The sequence below is a fragment of the Acipenser ruthenus genome, chromosome 21 (genome assembly GCF_902713425.1).
Source record: "Acipenser ruthenus chromosome 21, fAciRut3.2 maternal haplotype, whole genome shotgun sequence".
Lineage (NCBI taxonomy): Eukaryota > Metazoa > Chordata > Actinopteri > Acipenseriformes > Acipenseridae > Acipenser > Acipenser ruthenus.
The window spans coordinates 6,866,486-6,884,759 of NC_081209.1; the positions used below are offsets into that span (position 1 = coordinate 6,866,486).

The 18,274-nt window shown below is 39.8% G+C and overlaps 1 protein-coding gene across 1 annotated transcript in view; it reads left to right on the plus strand.

Annotated features, from left to right (window-relative positions):
- Window positions 1-1,397: 1,397 nt before the first annotated feature.
- The window catches only part of LOC117428057 (stromelysin-3-like), a 31,764-nt gene continuing 14,887 nt past the window's right edge, over window positions 1,398-18,274 (plus strand). The window contains exons 1-4 of the mRNA XM_058995630.1: window positions 1,398-1,602; window positions 9,599-9,861; window positions 14,632-14,775; window positions 17,781-17,914. Of these exons, the coding sequence (XP_058851613.1) occupies window positions 1,495-1,602; window positions 9,599-9,861; window positions 14,632-14,775; window positions 17,781-17,914 (649 nt within the window). The 5' untranslated portion in view covers window positions 1,398-1,494. The remainder of the gene's footprint in view (window positions 1,603-9,598; window positions 9,862-14,631; window positions 14,776-17,780; window positions 17,915-18,274) is intronic.

The window sequence follows — 18,274 nt, forward strand, 5'->3', positions numbered from 1 at the left end:
TGTAGAAACATGTGGTTTCTTTGGAACCCCTATCATGCTTAGTTTGGCATCCTTATCTAAATATGAAGCATGAAATTGTGGCCTCTGTATACACACATTCCATATGAACCCATTATATATAACAATCTGTTGTCCAGTTCCAGTCCAAATAGACTATTGGTTCTATATAGAACGTCCAGTATAGTAGAATACATGTGCAAAGATCTGCCCGAGTCCCGGGTCCAGATTTTCAAATGATTTTGTTCCGGGGAGAAATTTGAAACATGATCTTGTTTTTCTAAAAGCCAAGTGGAAAAACAGTTTACACATTGGTCCAAAATTGCAAATCTGGCCTCGGGAAACTGTTTTCAATAATATATATATATATATATATATATATATATATATATATATATATATATATATATATATATATATATAATAATCAAAAACAACATGACAGGACAAATGACTGACGTCACTGGTGTCTTTGAAAGTTCTGGTTTGAACCCCATTCATTCACGGGAAGTGATCGAGTGGCAAGCCCCACTTGCTGTAACTTACACGTCCATTAGGTTTGTTTTTGTATGCTACGTCTTGCTTCAACGATAAGACTACCCCGTTAAAAAAGAAAAGTAAGAAAACTGTAGCCTACCCTGCATAACTATTGTGCGCTGTGCCATGGAAAACCCCATCCACTCCCGATCCCCCGTCTCTTATCAATTCCCATTCCATTACTCAGCGGTGCTTGAGACAAAGAGTGCCAGCACACAAGACAGTAAATGCAATCACTGCACTCAGTAATTATTGAAGGTTAGCCGCTGGAATGCAATAACCTACACATTCCAAACCACACTTAAAAACAGTAGGTATTAGAGTGAAGCAACACAAAGAGATAACTTTGATTGAACAATTAATTTACAATACTTCTGTAAAACCAGCATGTTTTTTATCGCCTGGTCAATGAACTATTAAAAGTTACTGTACCAAGCAGATCTGTTGTACAATTTCTAATTGTTGTTAGATGCCACAGTACACGTTGGAAGAACGCGCAAAATAATGTCACAAATAAACCAAGCTAATTCACATTCACACTTTCACACTCACAGCCACGACTAGACAGACTGAAATTAAACAAAGGCAGAATGAAAAAAGATCATTCCAAAATGTCCGAAGAACTTGTGCATAATAATAATAATAATAATAATAATAATAATAATAATAATAATAATAATAATAATAATAATAATAACCACCTATGTCCAAAGTATAATAAATATTTTTAAAAAATAAGCCGTTTAGTGGAGCAGCAAAGTGTTTAAAAAAAGTCACGTGGCAGCCGAAGTTGTCACTCAGCCCATAAAAAGTGTCATTTGAAGAAAGAGAACAAAGGAATCGCAGACGCTATAAAAGGCTCTTCAGGACATCCCTCTTCAGCTCAGTGGCTCTTAAGCAGGCTTCTCACCCGCATAGTCAGATCGCAGCCACAGCAGCGCTGCTCACTCGAGTGAAAGGATGAAGGTCTCTGCTCGGCTTCTGTCAAGTGTTTTCGCGTTGCATTTCATTTGCATTCATTCCGTGCCAATCCCAGAGTGGAAGAACAGCAGGCAGAAAGCACTGCCGGTGAGTGAAAGACAGTATTTCAGAAGTCTTTTCCAGTCCCAACAATTCCAGATGCCGCCGCTAACTAGAGTGTTATAGCTTTGCACTAAGTGCATTGTAAAAAGTTATTCAGATAGGAATATGCTTATTTGAACTGGCGTTGTGTTTTACTTCTACCTTTTAAATCTATTTTGTAGCATTACGGGAAAAAAGAATAACTGTTTTGTGCACTGATGTCGTTTGTATTAATATTTCTAGCAGGTGTTGCTTCAGGGCAATATATTTGTTGTTTTACTTATTCATCAGTCTAAACAGATACATACCTGCTGTAATTGAACTTGGTGTTGTGAAAAAAAAAGTTTTATTATTATTATTTTATATATATATATATATATATATATATATATATATATATATATATAGCTTTCATTCACGCACACGCAGCAGCAACAACGGGGAACTGAAGCAAAATATTTAAGTTGCTGTAATTGGCCACTTGCAAGAATGGACCACTTTCATTGGTATTATTATCGTTATGCCAAACATTTCACACATACCACATTCTGACAGAACAAGTAAAAATGATGAGGAAATAACCGGTATGAAAGACTGGTGGTATCAGCTAAAGGTGCAGCACAATGCTAATGACGTGTTATACCGCTGATTAAATGGCTTATTATACTGTACAAAGAGTAAAGTGCTGTGCAATACAAAGGTACTAAGCATTCATATGTTTACTTGCTTTCTTAAAACAAACAGACCTCAACCCTAGCAACAAGTCGCCTATGCCTACAACAAAGCTTGCTATTTTGTGCGCACTCAGGTTAACGTGTATAATCTTGTGATTTTCTTCATCCTGTGTTGGAAATGGGTTGGGGGTGACAGCGGGACAAACATAAGCACAGTATTATAGTAGAGTGTAACTGCTGTTCTCTAACTGGCTGAGATGTCAAAGTTAACACCTTGCCACAAAGACTCTGACAAAGACTGAAACGCTTGTGTTTGAGTGTTTTAAAACGGATTTCCTTCTGATGTGTACACGTTAATAGAGGCAAGTGGGTACTGTAATTAGGTTAGCGTGCAGAATAGGGGTTATGTCAGTTCATTCTCTTCAAATAAAACAAACACAAAACTAAATCGTGCAACTTCAGCGTTTTCTTTTTACTTGGAGCTGAGTCTGCTATTAAATCCTCATTCTGTGGTGCAAGTGATTTGTTTGTGAATGCTGACCTGGGAGCTGTAGGATGCAGGCAGGGGCATGTTTGCTGAGGTATTTTCTGGAAGATGCATTGAAAGACTGTTGAAATAAAGATATAGAACAGAACCAGAGGGATTGCTGCCCCTCATCAGGCCAGGGATAATACCTGCAGTTAAAGCTTGTCATTCCAGCAACATCGGATACTCTCTGCTTATTACCTGCGCATGTGCCTCGGGTTATTAAGTAACCAAAGATGGGAAGCAGATATTTTGTGTTGTTGAGCTTTGTTTGCATTCTCATGAAATTCAATCCAGAAAGGAAATAATCCTCAACCAGCATTTTTCTCAAAAATGGGGCACAAATGGCCCCCTAACTTAGGTTTTGGCCAACAGATAAACAAAACTGTATTACCACACTGTGGGTTTGATCCATGACCAGCGCATAAACTGTGGCCTGCTTTTTTCAAGAGTCTGTAAACCACATGTAATTCACATGTAATATGAGAACCACGTGTCAACCACACAGGGACTGCATCAGTAATTAGAAATTCTAATTGTACCCTGACAAGGCATGAAGGGTATGTCTCCTGCCACAAGATGTTATGTAAAACAGGTGTCATAAATTGATTTACAGTCATTGAATGATGTAGTGGTTAAGTAATGCCAGTATTTTCAATATATGAACATGTTATTGAGATTACCTTATCAGAAGTATATTAAAGTGCATAAAAGCCAAACTATTACACTTTAGAGCACAGATAAGTGTAGCATGGTAAAAGGTACAATGGGAATGCAGTGGTTCTGTACCAAGGGTTAGTGATATCACAATGGTGTTGGTTTCATACCTTGCTATTGTGTGAAGTGGTAATCCATTTCAGTACCATTGTACCATATCTACAGCTTTGGCCAAAAGTTTAGCATCACCTAGAATTTTAGGATTGAGACATCATTTAAAAAAAAAAAAAAAAAAATTATATGAACATAAATTAGATATTTTATTTAACATCATTGTATAAGTCTACTGGAAGCCATAATAGTAGTACAGTATTTTATGTTACATTTCTAAATATCACATTTTTTAAATTGTGTGTTTTTTCATGGAAAACTGCAAAGCGGTATGTTATTCAATATGTTAATGTAACATTATTCAGCAGGTTTCATTTGACTTTATGAAGCAAAATTAGTTAATTCTATAGGGTGATGCAAAACATTTGGCCATAGATGTAGCACCAATGTGCCAGTGTACTGAATAAGGACCACTTTGCCACGATTATTTGCTCAGCATCCTGCATTCTTGTCATGAAATGTGTGCCACAAAGCAGATAGCCTGTGTGGGGTGGGCGTGTTCTCGATTACATTTACCTGATATGCAAGCGGCATATAACACAATCTCTGCAGGAATGAGGAGAATTTAGCGTTTTGCTGATTAAGATCTGGCTGATTCACAGATTGTGGATGCTGTTTTAACTGTAAACAAAGCCTCCAGTATCTTCCTTTTTCCAGCTCTCCACCGGGGTCTGTTTCAAGAGAGATTGGATCAGGTGAGAGGAGTGGCATTGGAAGTGATATCTTGCTGTGTGAGGATTAACAGGTTAACAGGCAGCGCTGGCAGGGGAGCTCATGCATTAGGAAGGGGTGCTGCATCTCTGGACAAAGAGGACTGAAAGATTTGAGGAAATGCCTTGATTTACATCTTTGTTTGGGGTGTTTTGGGATGATACAAAGAGAAGACAGTCACAGGCGAAACTGAGTTTATTTCCTAAGATAAAGCACTATATCTTCTGTTGTTATTATTATTATTATTATTATTATTATTATTATTATAAATTGGGAAATATTTAATGAGACCACTTTAAGTTTCCCAGACTTGCAGCTGTAGTTTTCATCATGCAAGGTTTTGCTTTCAAAGTTAAAAAAAAAAAAAAAACTATACTTAATACTGCACATCTGTTTGATTTCTGGAAATCAAAAACACAACTATAAACTACACCATTATATTATAATGAGGTGCAAGAGTCAAGCATTCATTTCCTTATGCATGTATGGCATTCTTGCTAAGCCAACATTTTGAGTAAATGCTGTGATCTTCAAACTGCTCGGTTCTTTCAAAGACGCCAAGCATACTTCAGACTGATATTGAAATCAAATTGAGTGCAGGGGAGCATTGTTTTAATCTACTCATATAAGAAATGATTTGGAAAGGTTGGGGCTGGATGCTGAACCCACGCAAAGTAGGATAAGTTCCACTGTTCATCTATCAAAGAGAGAATTGTGAGGGACTGCCAATAGAGAGGTATTTATACAGGGCCCTTGTGTAGGCATGTTGAATTCACACATGCACAACATTGCTTTTTCATACTTTTATAACCACAATATCCAGGTTTCCTGATGGGCTAGACAGCTAACCTAACAAACTTTGATTTATAGGACTGTTTGTGGGTGCTCAGTTGGCAGGTGCTTCCAGCTGCAAGACTGCATAATGTATTGATGTTCCATGAATGAATACTGTAGTCTCAAAAGAACAGACTTTGCTGCAGGTCCACCCCTAACCTCCCCAAAGGAACTGGAGTCTTTAATCATTGAGGAAAGATCACGGTCACTCCGGAACAATCAAACACTTAAGTTGTCACATCATTGCCCTGACCACGCACCATTAGCCATCAAAGCTTGTGATATCTTCTGTCTTGCTGCTTGTGCCCGAACCTGTTTTGCAACATGCATCTTTTATATGTTACAGAGTACATGATAGAGGTGCATCGCAAATTATTCAGCCATTCGAGGGACTGACAATTTGTGTGTGATATATGAAACCAGTTTTGTGTCCATGTATCACTCATAATATAATGAGATTCTGTCTGTAACTCTTAAGGGGCATGCTGTGCACAGTGTATTAAAGTTCACGTAACAACATGCATCCTCAAAGCTACAAAACCCTGGAGTTTATCACCTGGAGGCAGGTGGGGTGGGGCATCTGTCAGGTAATAAATTCTACTGCAAGAACAAAAGCTGCTCCTCCGGCAGCTCTCCAAGACACCTTGACCTGAAGCACTTTTGTGTCTGCTGAGAAATCCAGTCATAAATTAGACTTCAGATATTCCATGTTGAAGGTAGGAGAGAGGGATACAGTGGCATTCACTAATTCACCCCTTCACTAATGGTGTAAATCTGACATTGATGGAGTAAGACTAATAATAATAATAATAATAATAATAATAATAATAATAATAATAATAATAATAATAATCAATGCACACAGTTACTGTATGTAAAGTCTTCTTCAAGGATAATCTACAAGAAGGAGTGAGCTGTCGAAGCTAACCAAGCTCACACTTACTTCTTGGTTACTAGTATTAAAGGTCACAATTTCATCGAGTGTCTGTTTTGAAGAAATTGTTTTAAATCTCCGTACTATACTGCTTCTGGAAAAGCTGCATTTGATTTTCTTATCTTTTTGTAATACAGGAATGTTTGCTTGCATGAAGTTGAAAGCTTGCAGGGAAATTAAGTATTTAGCTCCAGGGTAATGCCAAGGTCAGGTTATTGCTCGAGACTTGAACCATTTGCGTTCTGCCACAGTGTCTTTATTTGTGCTGTGCAGACCTGACACTGACTGTCAGAGCTGAAAGAAGAAGCTAGAAATATCAGCAGCACTGCTGGGAATCCACAGCTTACCTACAGACAGTTGCTGAATCTCAGTCAAGTAAGAAACATAAGAACAAGAAAGTTTACAAACGAGAGGAGGCCATTCGGCCATCCCAGGATCTCATCAAGCAGCTTCTTGAAGGATCCCAGGGGGTCAGCTTCAAGTTCAGTTCAGTAGTGTCAACCATTGAAGCCAGGTAACATATAGGAGATGCTGAGAAATGCCTGTACTGGTGCTGCTTACTAAATAGATGTAGAACTATGGGTTTAAAATGTTTCTTTGTTTCTTTTGGCCTTCTATTTTCTCACTGACACTAATATCAAAATGTCATATGCATCACAGTATGCAGGTAACACAATGTACTTTCTATGGTGTGTAATATAGTAAGAAGATCAAATATCATTAAAGATCAAGTCCAGTTAAGTTTAGAGTAATGCAGAAAGGTATAAAAAAAATAAAGAGCTCTGTACAGTAGCTGGTACGTTCTGAAAAATCTGTCTTACAGATGTGCACGCTGAATATGGCTCTGCGCTCAAATCCAGTGATAAATCTCCATTACAACAACATTGTACTTGCAATGCATGTTAAGCACTGTAGATGAGCTGAGATGATGTCAATAGGAATGACTGTCATGCCTGTATGTACATGGTGTGTTTGTAATTTGCCAGTGCCCTCTGGGACGACTAGAGATCATTAAAGTCACTGCTAAACAGCTCAAATAAATAAATAGAGTACGGTATATTGAAGGCGAAACCCATTTGAGAGCAGTGGTTTCATTGAACTATACGTTTCACTCACTTTCCATACTCACATTTTGTGAGACACCATCTCAAGCTGATTGGTTTTAAAAAGAACACATTCTCTTCTGCACTTTTCAACTTTGTTCTTTTAGAATTCAGCAATCCCCTTTTTTTTTCAAGAACTACCGATGAAATACTTTTTTTTGTTCTTGGAGAAAGTGTGTAAATGCGGGTGTAATTGTTTGCACAAATAGGCATATCCTTGTTCTGAACAGTCTTGAAATGCAGTAGATTTAGTGTGTAGACCACAGCATTACCAGCTGTGACATCACAATGAATTGAAACAAAGAGCGTATCAGGACCACACTGTCACATACTGTATGGAACTTCTGCACAGTTCTGCAGTGTGTATTGGAATAGCATTGTGACACCATGTGTATATCAACATGTGTTATACTGTTATCACTGCACAGTGGTGTACCTTTAGTACACTATTGTAGTGCCATTGAAGATAGTTTGGGAAGGCAATGGAACATGCTGTAGTTTAAACCTGTGTAACGTGCTATCTATTAGCTACTGTACCTCTTTATTTTTCATTACTGTGGATGACTCACAGAAATAGTGTTTTCCCTTGACCCTGTAATGTAAAAACTGTTGCGAAATAAAAATTAAAAATTCCTGGTTTTTTTCCTAAGTACACTCCCTCCCTCTTTAAAATCCAGTCCTAATTACTGTGTCTCACATGATACATATTTACTTGATTGTTACAAAAAAACAAAGAAAAGAGCTTTTATGTACAGATGAATTGCTGAGACACCTTCCAGGGGGTGTAGGTTCATGGATTAAAACTGTGAGGCAAGTCAAAACACTTAACAAAGGGGGCAGATCCAGCACATGTTTGTACAATTCTTTCCAAGCCTGGGCTCTGTGCCATACACAGAGCCGTGGGACCTACTGGAAGACAGTTTTGTAGATGCCAGGCATGGGGTCTGTCTGATTGATCTATACAGTGGCAATCCTCATACTCTACTAGTAAAGACTATAGCGTCTACTGCCAGACGAGGAACAACCCTGTTGTCTGCAGTTCCATAATGTATCGACCCTCTGAAACTTTCCAGTTGACATAAAAAGTCAAATCTTAGAGAGGCTAACTGTCCACAGAGTCTGTACTCTGGACTGTCCCAGTAGAGTTGTCACAACCAAAGAAGAAAGCTTGCTGACCCCCTCTTTCTTTCTCTTCTTAAAGCTGCATATAGTACCTGTTGCTGTGGCTCTTTCTAGTGTGCTCCTCCTCCTCCTCCCCATCTCTTCTCCTTTCGCTCAGTCTCAGCGGCTGGCTATGCTACTGTGCGTACCGCTGTTGAGGCCCAAAGACTGTACCAAACCTCCCACTCCCAAGTGAGTGAGGTACAGTAGAGCGGGCTCTACATCAAGGTCTACCCTCCTTTATGCATGATTGAATGTGTGTATTGGATAGATCTGTATGCTTGGGCATTACTGTTTAGAGTTTATGCTACTTGATTTGTCCTGCCCCTGATTGAATGATTTATTATTTATTTATAACCTTAGGGTTTAACTTGAAGGGCTGGTCCTCACAGTGGGGTAAATGTATTGGGGGGGGGGCTTAACTATTGCTAAAAGAAATGGGACATTTTAAACCTTGTGAAGATGCCAAGGTTTTCATGATAAGTAATGTTGTTTCTCTTACATCCACTGTGTAAGTGATTCCCTTTGTGAAACGATGCTAGTCTGTATTAAACCGGTGCTTTTAAAACCTCATCCGCAGCTACTGGAATTGCATTCTTTTCTGAGAGGATACTAAATTACAGCTGTTACATTTTCCACTGGGGAGCGGATATGTTTTGAAAGTCCAACAAAGTTTCCGAAGCTTTACAGCTGCTGTACAGTAAACAACAATAAATCAACACTGACTTCACCCGCTCGGGACGCTAAAGTGGATTTTATTCGGTTTGTTTTCTTTCCTAGTCAATTTGCAAAAGTATTTCCTTAAAATTCTGCAAAGGAAATTGACTGTGATAATTAACGCTGGGTTATCAGGGCCTTGCAAGCTCAGCATTGTTGAGGAATTCCAGAGGAAAGCGAGCCAAAAGTATTGTCTTTCAGTAAAACTGTATAAGCACTCTTTGTGTGTTTGTGAAGGAAAATCCAGGTCCTCCGCTCCCTTTCAGCTTTAAGGAGTGCCAAGCAATGTTTTAAAATCCATTATAGAGTCAAGTCTATAGCAAAAATCACACGTTGTAGTTCAGACTCACTCCAGTGATCTAGCTGCATGCAACCAGACCATGTGACCTACAGGTGCATTTGAAATACTGAAGCTAATAGGATAGTTATCCATGGCTCCTGTAGAGTTGGGCTTTTATAAGAGGAGACTATTGTTGCGTTGAATATTCTGTTTGATTCTCTTGGTTTAACTCAGGGATGGCTGCAGAAGTTTGATTTCTACAATGTGAAGAAAGGAAGCAGGCAGTTCCACACTCAGGACACTGTGAAGGAGGTGTTGACGGGGAACAGCAGCCTTGCTGGTCTACTCCAGCATGGGAACGCCTCTGACTTGTGGAAGCGGCCGCGCTGTGGCGTTCCTGACTACCCCCAACAGAAGGGCATGCATGGCAAGCTGCACCGGCAGAAGAGATTCGTGCTGTTCGGAGGACGCTGGGAGAAGACTGACCTGACTTACAAGTAAACATGTCAGCCTTTTACAGAAACGCTGTTACGCCATATTCGTAAAACCCTATCTAACACCATTCAGTCTTTTTGTTTAAAAGAACTGCTGTATGATATGTCTGCCTGTCTGTCTAACTACACTGTATGTCACACTTACATTTTTTTCTTATCAAATTGTCTAGAGATTTGGTTATGTCATTTTTTTTAGCACAAGCTTTTGAGAGTCTGGGGTAAATGGAGGAACCTGTCTCTCCGTCCGTATGTTGATCTGCTTGTTCAGGATACAGATAATAACACGGCTGGTATCCTTGAAAACTGTTTTGACTGTTCAAAGAGAGTTTATTCTCAAAACAACTGGTCCTTCTCATGGTCCGCGTTCCATATGTGCTATTCCCAGCCTGTGCTTTTGCTAATCAGTATGACGGTGACAAGTCAGCTTTAATGTGGGGATAGTCTGGAAATGGGCAGCAGCAGCAATAGCAGAACATTTCCACAATGCGCAGCTGGACTGCAGCGAAAGGACAAGGTCACACGGTCCTTGAGTCTGCTCCCATGCTATTAATCACCTGCCCCAGATCAGTGGAACTGGAACTAGCATTTATATAGCGCCTTTCATCCACAAAGGATATCAAAAGCACTTAACAAACACTCATTGCGCAGCCACTGAAGTGAAGCCACCTCTGGTGTGGAGGGAACCCAGCCCTCATTCACAGCGTACTTTACATTTACCTGCCTGTCCTGTGGTGTGCTGGATATCCAGCCAGGCATATGGAAAGCCAGCAGTATGGGTTTATTACCACCATAAAGCCCACCCTGGAGAGATCACACTAAAACACACAGCGCACTGTCCTGGAGAGAGTGGAACTGTGGGGTTCTAGTTTATAGGGTCATTGGACACCTCAATCCATCGCTGAAGATTGAAATAGATGATCACAGATTGTAAGTACCACACTATAGAGCTTTTCATTCATTCTTTAAGAAACTACTCAATATGGAGAGCACAGTTTCTTGAAAGAGACCATTTCTTCAAGTTATAATAATGTTTTTGGCTGCTGCTGACAATATAAAGAGGGGCTGCACACTATGCAGGCATCAAAAGGAGCCGACATAGGTTGCTCTCTAATGATTATAGACAGAAAAAAAGGAAAGCAGAGAAATGAAAGAAACATTATGGCTCCATCATGCTGAGCCCTTTTTATAGCCAATGTAATTAATTATTCCACAGTTTAGACCACCTAGGCTACTGTTGGTTACAGAGAGGACATTTTCTTTATTCTTCTGCCAGAGAGTCATAAAGATGTGAACCCTAGAATGGAGCTCGCCCCCAGTTTCTATGTGTTTCCCCTTTCCACAAAAACCCAGTGCAAAAAAGGCATCTCTACTGTGACCTAACTTTTAAAAAACAAATACCATTCTTAATGTATGCAATTATCTAAGTTTCATATATTTATAAAGGTGGAAGCTTACACAAAATTGAAGCAAATCCAAATGCTTTAACCTTGGAGTTTTTTGTATACAAAACAAAACATGCAACCACACCTCCCACTCGTCCTGTAGACACATCTGCTTGGAAATACCTTTTATTGCACTCAGTCATTCACGTCCAGCTTTATCACTTCTGGCACATTATCAGTCTGGTAAAGTTCACAACTTAGCCCTGGTTTCCAGAATTTGAAAACTGGGAAACTTTTATTTCATGGAAAAGTTATAACACTGCAATGGTTACTTATAAGAACACATACTCCTGCCGTGTCTAGGCTGGTAAGTGGATTGAGGAGCTTGTGGGCTGCTTTTGGGATAAAAGGTTCAGAGAAGCATTTTATATAGGATCTCATTCCGGTCAGAACTGAGTGAAAAGCAAGGAGATACAGAGATGGAATGTTGCAATTGTCTATATCATAAAGAGTCTTGGTAATCTGCTTTACTACAGTACTGACACCTGTATTTTACTTACACATCCTTGTTTTACCTGTGTCTCCATCCTCAACCATTTTCAATTGAAGCCCTCAGTTAATACAAAGTAACATCTACTGTGCTCATATTGCTTGCATAGCATTGTGCTGTTCCGGGTTTCACTTTAAGCTTAAATAATTCATACCTGAGCCTAATTAGACATATCGTGGAAGCCATAGGCTTGGGTGTGACAAATTGAGTGTAATGTTAAAGCCTGCACGTTACTTTCATACTATATTTTGAAGTAGATGCAGGCACATTTTTTGAATAAAGAATAAAACATTTGTAATGTTATAAAACTAGAAAGAACCAGTTCAGTTGCAGGTAGAAGCAGTTATTGTACCGTTTAATCAATGTTATTCTTCTCCGGAAAATATCCTTTAACTTAACACTTCCTCGTGTTTATATGTGCTCTTAAATGGCTTTTCTTAAATATATTTGTTTTGTTAAAATATGTGTTTCGGCATTTGCACTTTTTCTTAGCAAGTAGTCTGCTCTGTAAAAACAGCCCAGTTCACCAGTGTGGGCCAGGCACTGCCGACTCTGAATAGACCATTGTGTGGGAGAGTAGTTTCATGTGAGTTTTGTTCTGCTGTTGTCAATGAAAGCTCCTTTCTTTGTGCCAGATAGGCTGTGGAAAACAATTCCGACTAAACCACAGGCTCTCGAGATTAATAATTGTGGTGGTAACTGTGTCCCTACATGTATCTCTCTAAAGCACTGCGGTCTCCCAGATTCAGCAACCTGGCATCCTTGTCTGGACTTGCTGGGATTCACAGCAGTGTGCGATTTGAGAAGGGAAAGCTGTCCCTGTTGTTTTTCCCCTTGGTAATTATAAAGCTGTCTATAAAACTAGTATGTCAGTAACTCACAAATCCCCTGACACAGTCTTAATTAGAAAATCTGAGAAATCACGAGATCTGAATCCGCAGTGTGTACATGTAAGTATGGATGACATCTGAATCCGCAGTGTGTACATGTAAGTATGGAATACATCTGAATCCACAGTGTGTCCATGTAAGTATGGATTACATCTAAATCCACAGTGTGCACATGTAAGTATGGATGACATCTGAATCCGCAGTGTGCACATGTAAGTATGAATGACATGCTTTCAGACAGGCATCTTCATATCCCCACAATCCGATTCCAGATACTCCCACAAACTTGGCTGAAAAACTCTCTTTACAAATGTATACCATTAACCCTCAATAATTAGCCCCGGTGTTTTTAGCTTGAATGCATTCGTACAGACATACTTCCTAAAGGGTCATTACTCTAGACCAGAGTATCTGCTGATCTGTCAGGAATCCTTTCATCATTATCATTATGGTCACCCTCGTTGAGTAATAGCCGGCACTAACCCAGTGCTGCCTCGTATTTACTAAACAAACATGCATTATACAAGGGATCTAATGAGCCTTGAGCTTTTAACTTTTTGAAAATGATAGGCTTGTCTTTAAACACTGTGTTTTGTATAAACGTTTGCCACCTTGAGATGTTACTTATAGTGCTATCCAATGCTTTATGAATATGGACCTAGAAGGGCTCAGATTCATAGAGGAAACAAAACCATAGAATGTAACCTTTCTTTCCAGTCTTGGGGGCTCCGATTGGGTTAAATTGTGTCTGCTAATACAATACCACTACTGTGCAAGGTTGTGTTTCCTTCTGTTTTCTGTAAAGGTTCTATTATAGTATTATATCAGTTAAAGCTGTTCAATTCAGTGTGCTTGATCCTTATTGAATTTAATCCCGGAGAGTCTCAGTGTTTCTCTGCTGTAACCTGCCTGTCTAACTGGGTGGCAGAGGGATTAGTTCCTGCTGAAAAAGCAACAGCTCCTCAACTAAACAGCGGGTACACCTGGGTTTCACAACAGCGGATTATTATTGCCACTGTAGTTGAAAAAGCCTTGACCTCGTGAAGCAATTCAACAGACGTGTTTTGGAGCCTGCCCTCCGGCAAAACAGGTTTTCGAATAGCACCATTACTATAGTATTGAATAATTTATACATTAAACAAGACCCCATAAGTTAGTACCATATATGACTCCTGCACATACATGTGCAAATCAAATATATCACATTTACATTTTCAGCAATATTTTGGTATGGCATTCCTTAGAACAAGTTCTTGAGTGAATCCCAGTGGATAACTGTTTAAGTCATTTCAGGCTACCATGATCTTATCTGTCAAATCATACAGGTCCTGTGTACTCTAAGCTCATAGTAAAGCCTGAAGAATCCTTCACTGCTATGCAATGGTATTCTTCTCTGTTTTCATGGTACGAAAAGTGTGTAAATGACTCAAATCAAACCAAGACAGGATGTCTGTATTAGGACCAGTGATAACCTGAAAACGAAGCCATGTCTTGCCATTCTGTATAGAGACACTTGCTTGATGTGTTGCTTCCCCATCTCTGTATCATAATGGCAAAACACTGTTCTTGTCTGAAGGGTTTTGACACCTGTCAGTCTGTAATAGGAAATGGATAACACGTTAAAACCAATGATCTTGACAATGGCAGCGTACGTTGCGCTGCTGGGCAATGGTAACACAGAGACAGCTACAACGATACAAGGCTGCCATTGATAGAATGGTACAGCAGTGGTAATATATTTGGTATGATACTGGTAATCAGTTACACCTACAATATCCATGCTAACATATTAAAATGAAATGTCTGTTTCTCGATTCTATTGTATTTGCATGGGATGTCCTGCCGAGTGTCAATGTACTTTATGTGCTGCTGTGGACAAAGTTCTTACCTCCCATTACCTCTCACCTCCTATTCGGCAGGCACTAGATGCACACTGTGTTCTGTTTTTTAGGATCATGCGTTTTCCATGGCAGATGAGCAAAGCGAAGGTGCAGCAGATTCTCACGGAGGCCCTGAAGGTTTGGAGTGATGTCACGCCTCTGACTTTCACAGAAATTAGCGAAGGAAGGGCGGACATTATCATCGATTTCACAAGGTAAATAAAAATAAAACCAAGCAGGGTTAGAAGGATGCCATGTGGGAATTAGATTTTACTTAGCAGGGAGAATACTGTAAATGAAACAGGAGCTGAACCATCTGACATGACCGTCCGTGTCCATACAGAACAGTGGCAATGGTTCTTTGGTAAGAGGTGATGGTAACACAAGAGAACTTATGATATTAGCCATTGGTAGACACTGGTTACATTTGTATATTTTGACATGCAGTAGCAATGGAATCCCAAAGGTAGAAACAATACATCCATCCATTGTAGTTCCATGGTACAGATATTTTTACAGGAGTGCTGCTGTATAATCTGTCCTGGATCAGAAATGTAATGCTTTGAAGTTTTAACTTCATAAGATAACTCTAAGCCAAATATAGTTCCTTGACTTTAAAAAAAAAAACCTGCAAAAACCGTCTTATCTGCTTATTATACAGTAAGTGCAGAGCTTTCAAAGCTGTTTAAATATAGTGTGTATGCAATCTAGCAAATAAAAATGCACCCTTAACAATCAGCTGTGAACGTTATCACCAGTCCAGAGGGGCTTGGTTTCCCTTTATGAAACGGTGATTGCCAGCCATCAATAAAGACACACCCTGGTCCTGGTCCAGCCAGCACACATGAACAGATCCCAGGGGTTCCTAGCGGAGGTATTTCCAGCTTGTGGTTGGCGGTTTTAGACGCAAATAAAGCTACACCTGAGGAGTTCAAGGGTTTAATGGTTTTGGTCAAGACACGGTTGACTTGAGTCATAAACATTCACCCAATGCAATAAACCATGTTGTTAAATTAAAGTTTAAGTACCCAATATAGTATAAAAAAGTAACAACTTTCTTAAAATAAATATCTAAGGAATGTGATCCCTTTACAGAGCTTGGAGGTGTCTATAACCTCTAACAGCTGCAAGTAGTAAAGGAGCCTGCTTTGTTGGCTCACATTCAGTTTCACAATTCAGTTCAATTTGAATTATGGTGCCGCTGTCTTTATAGCGCCTTTTACAGAAAGTACCAAGTAACATATGATAACACAGAAATAAAATGTGATAACTGCGAGAAAATATTTAATGCTAAAACTGCATAAAATGTTCCAAACAATCAACGATTTTTATTATAGAAGTTGTTTTCTGTGCTATTTGATAAAAAAGATAAGGATCGGCATGAATAAAATGCAGTGCTAGAGATAGTGGCAAGCCGGTTTCAAGAGGAGAACCACTCCTTGTTACTCCAGGTCTGGAAGTGAACAAGGTTCTGTAAATGGGAAGCAAACCCAGCACCCAGCAAACTGGAAAATTAAAAAATCCTTAAACAGATGTGCATTAAGGACTGTACTGTATCTGTTGCCTTCTAGTAGTTCAGCCCAAATTCTGCACTAAATTACCATATAAAATTGCAAAAAAACAATATAACCCACCTCCTGGAGCTGGCTTATGTGCATGTGTGCGTGCGTGCGAGCATACCGTGCGCGCTGTATTGTGTGTTGGTCAGTGAAGGCGAATGCCCAGCCTGGCATTAGTGTTTGTGGTTAGTATTGTTTTGTTTCAATCTTTATTTTGGCCCTGTTTGTTTGTTCCATTTTTATTTTAATTTTTTGTTTCTTTAACAGCACTTTAAAACTGCAGCTTTCTGTCTCAGGGTCTAATTCCTGCTGGTAACCAGCCTGGGCTGTGATGCTACCCTGTCACAATTACCTACTACGATTTTCTTGTTGTCACTTTAGCCTGAAAAAAACCCTCTTGTCATCCAATGCTTGCTGTACTAGTTTGCTGTACATTTCTCATTTGCCAACTGGAAATAATTGGCATTCTGTCCCCCTTAGCACTCCCCAGTGGTCAGCATTCTCAATATCCAAACCCGCCTCTATCGTTAGAGGTAACAGGTTTAATACTATTTAGATCCTTACAGTCGCCCTCACCCCTGTACAGTATATGAAAAGGCTGCAGCAACTTTCAATCACCAAACAGTCATATCTGAATGCAGTATGATGGACTTCAGTATTTTCCACTACAGTGTGACTTATTTTCCTAAATCCTTTGTGAATTCATTTTTTATATGGGAGGAACAAAAAACATTGGTATGCATAGTTAATGCACAAATTACGATCCCTCAGTCACTTGGTACCTACTCCCTGAAGAGTGCCCAGCTTTCTGTGTGGTTTTATGAAGATGTCTCTAGACTACTGGCAAGCTGAAAACCGACAAACAGCAGTGTTTTTCTTATTAGTTTTTTTTTTCTCTGAAATACCTTTCCACCCGCTCCACGTTAACATAGTTTGGCTGCCTTTGCCTTTGTCAGCAAATGGACAAAGACTGCCGCACGTGTTCTTGCATGCCTGCAGGATGTTGATAACAGAGTCAGAAGTGGATAAGGAGAAACTCACTGCTGCAAAGTATGCATTGCCCAGCACTGCTGTTTCATAGCAGGTCACTTACACGACCACCACTGTTTTTCAGCTGATCCCCTGGACCTGTGCCTGCTCTTGGTGAGACTGCATGGTCAATTTCACCTGGAGAGCTTTCTGTGATAAAAGCAGCCAAACGCTTTCAGAGAAACTGTAATTTGTGAAGCCGTGTAATGCATCATTGACTGAAACAGCTTAAAAACAACTGGGAACAGCATCTGATCATACGTGCCTCATGCACTGTGGTTTATAACTCGTTTCTGTAACGACTGTGGCGAAACTCACATCACAACTCCCTCTAATTACTAAAGCCTTTGAACAAATTACTGTAGCAGCACTAAGAATATACCAGGTTTAAAAATGTATGACAGATGCCACGATTCAGCATGAATACCTCAACACCAGCGTTGCAAGTTGTATTTAACAACAGTGGATCTAAATCCACCATAATGTAAAGTTCTTTCAGAAGGTGGTCAATAAACACATACAAAATGTATAGGATTAATATGGATCTGTCACTGTTAAATAGACCCAAAAGAGTTTAGAATAATACAGAACTGTTGGGACGTTCCTTTGAGTCAACCCTTCTGTCTTGTCAGGTACTGGCATGGAGACAACCTCCCCTTTGATGGCCCTGGTGGGATTCTGGCCCACGCCTTCTTCCCCAGGACGCATAGGGAAGGAGACGTCCACTTCGACTATGACGAGACCTGGACAGTTGGGAACAACATGGGTAAGTGCAGGGCGGGGGAGCCTTCTGTAATAGGACAGGTCATTATGGTGCCTAGAAAGGGAGGTTACCAGAAATCGTGGCTAATCCATTACAGATGATGACACAGCATGGGAAAGTGGCAGAGAAACCCCAAGTGTGTCCAGAAGCAATCCAATGCTAACTTTCATCTTGAACTGGATGAAATCTGACCGACTTTTAATGGTAAAAGAATGGAAGGCACTTAGGGCCCAGGTAGGTGGTTTTGAACAAAACAATATTCCTTGATCACCAACTATATTTTAATTTTGAAACTTACTACATATTATAAAGATATATGTGGTATGTGGTGTGACTGGTACCGTTCCTGTCAGGAATACACAG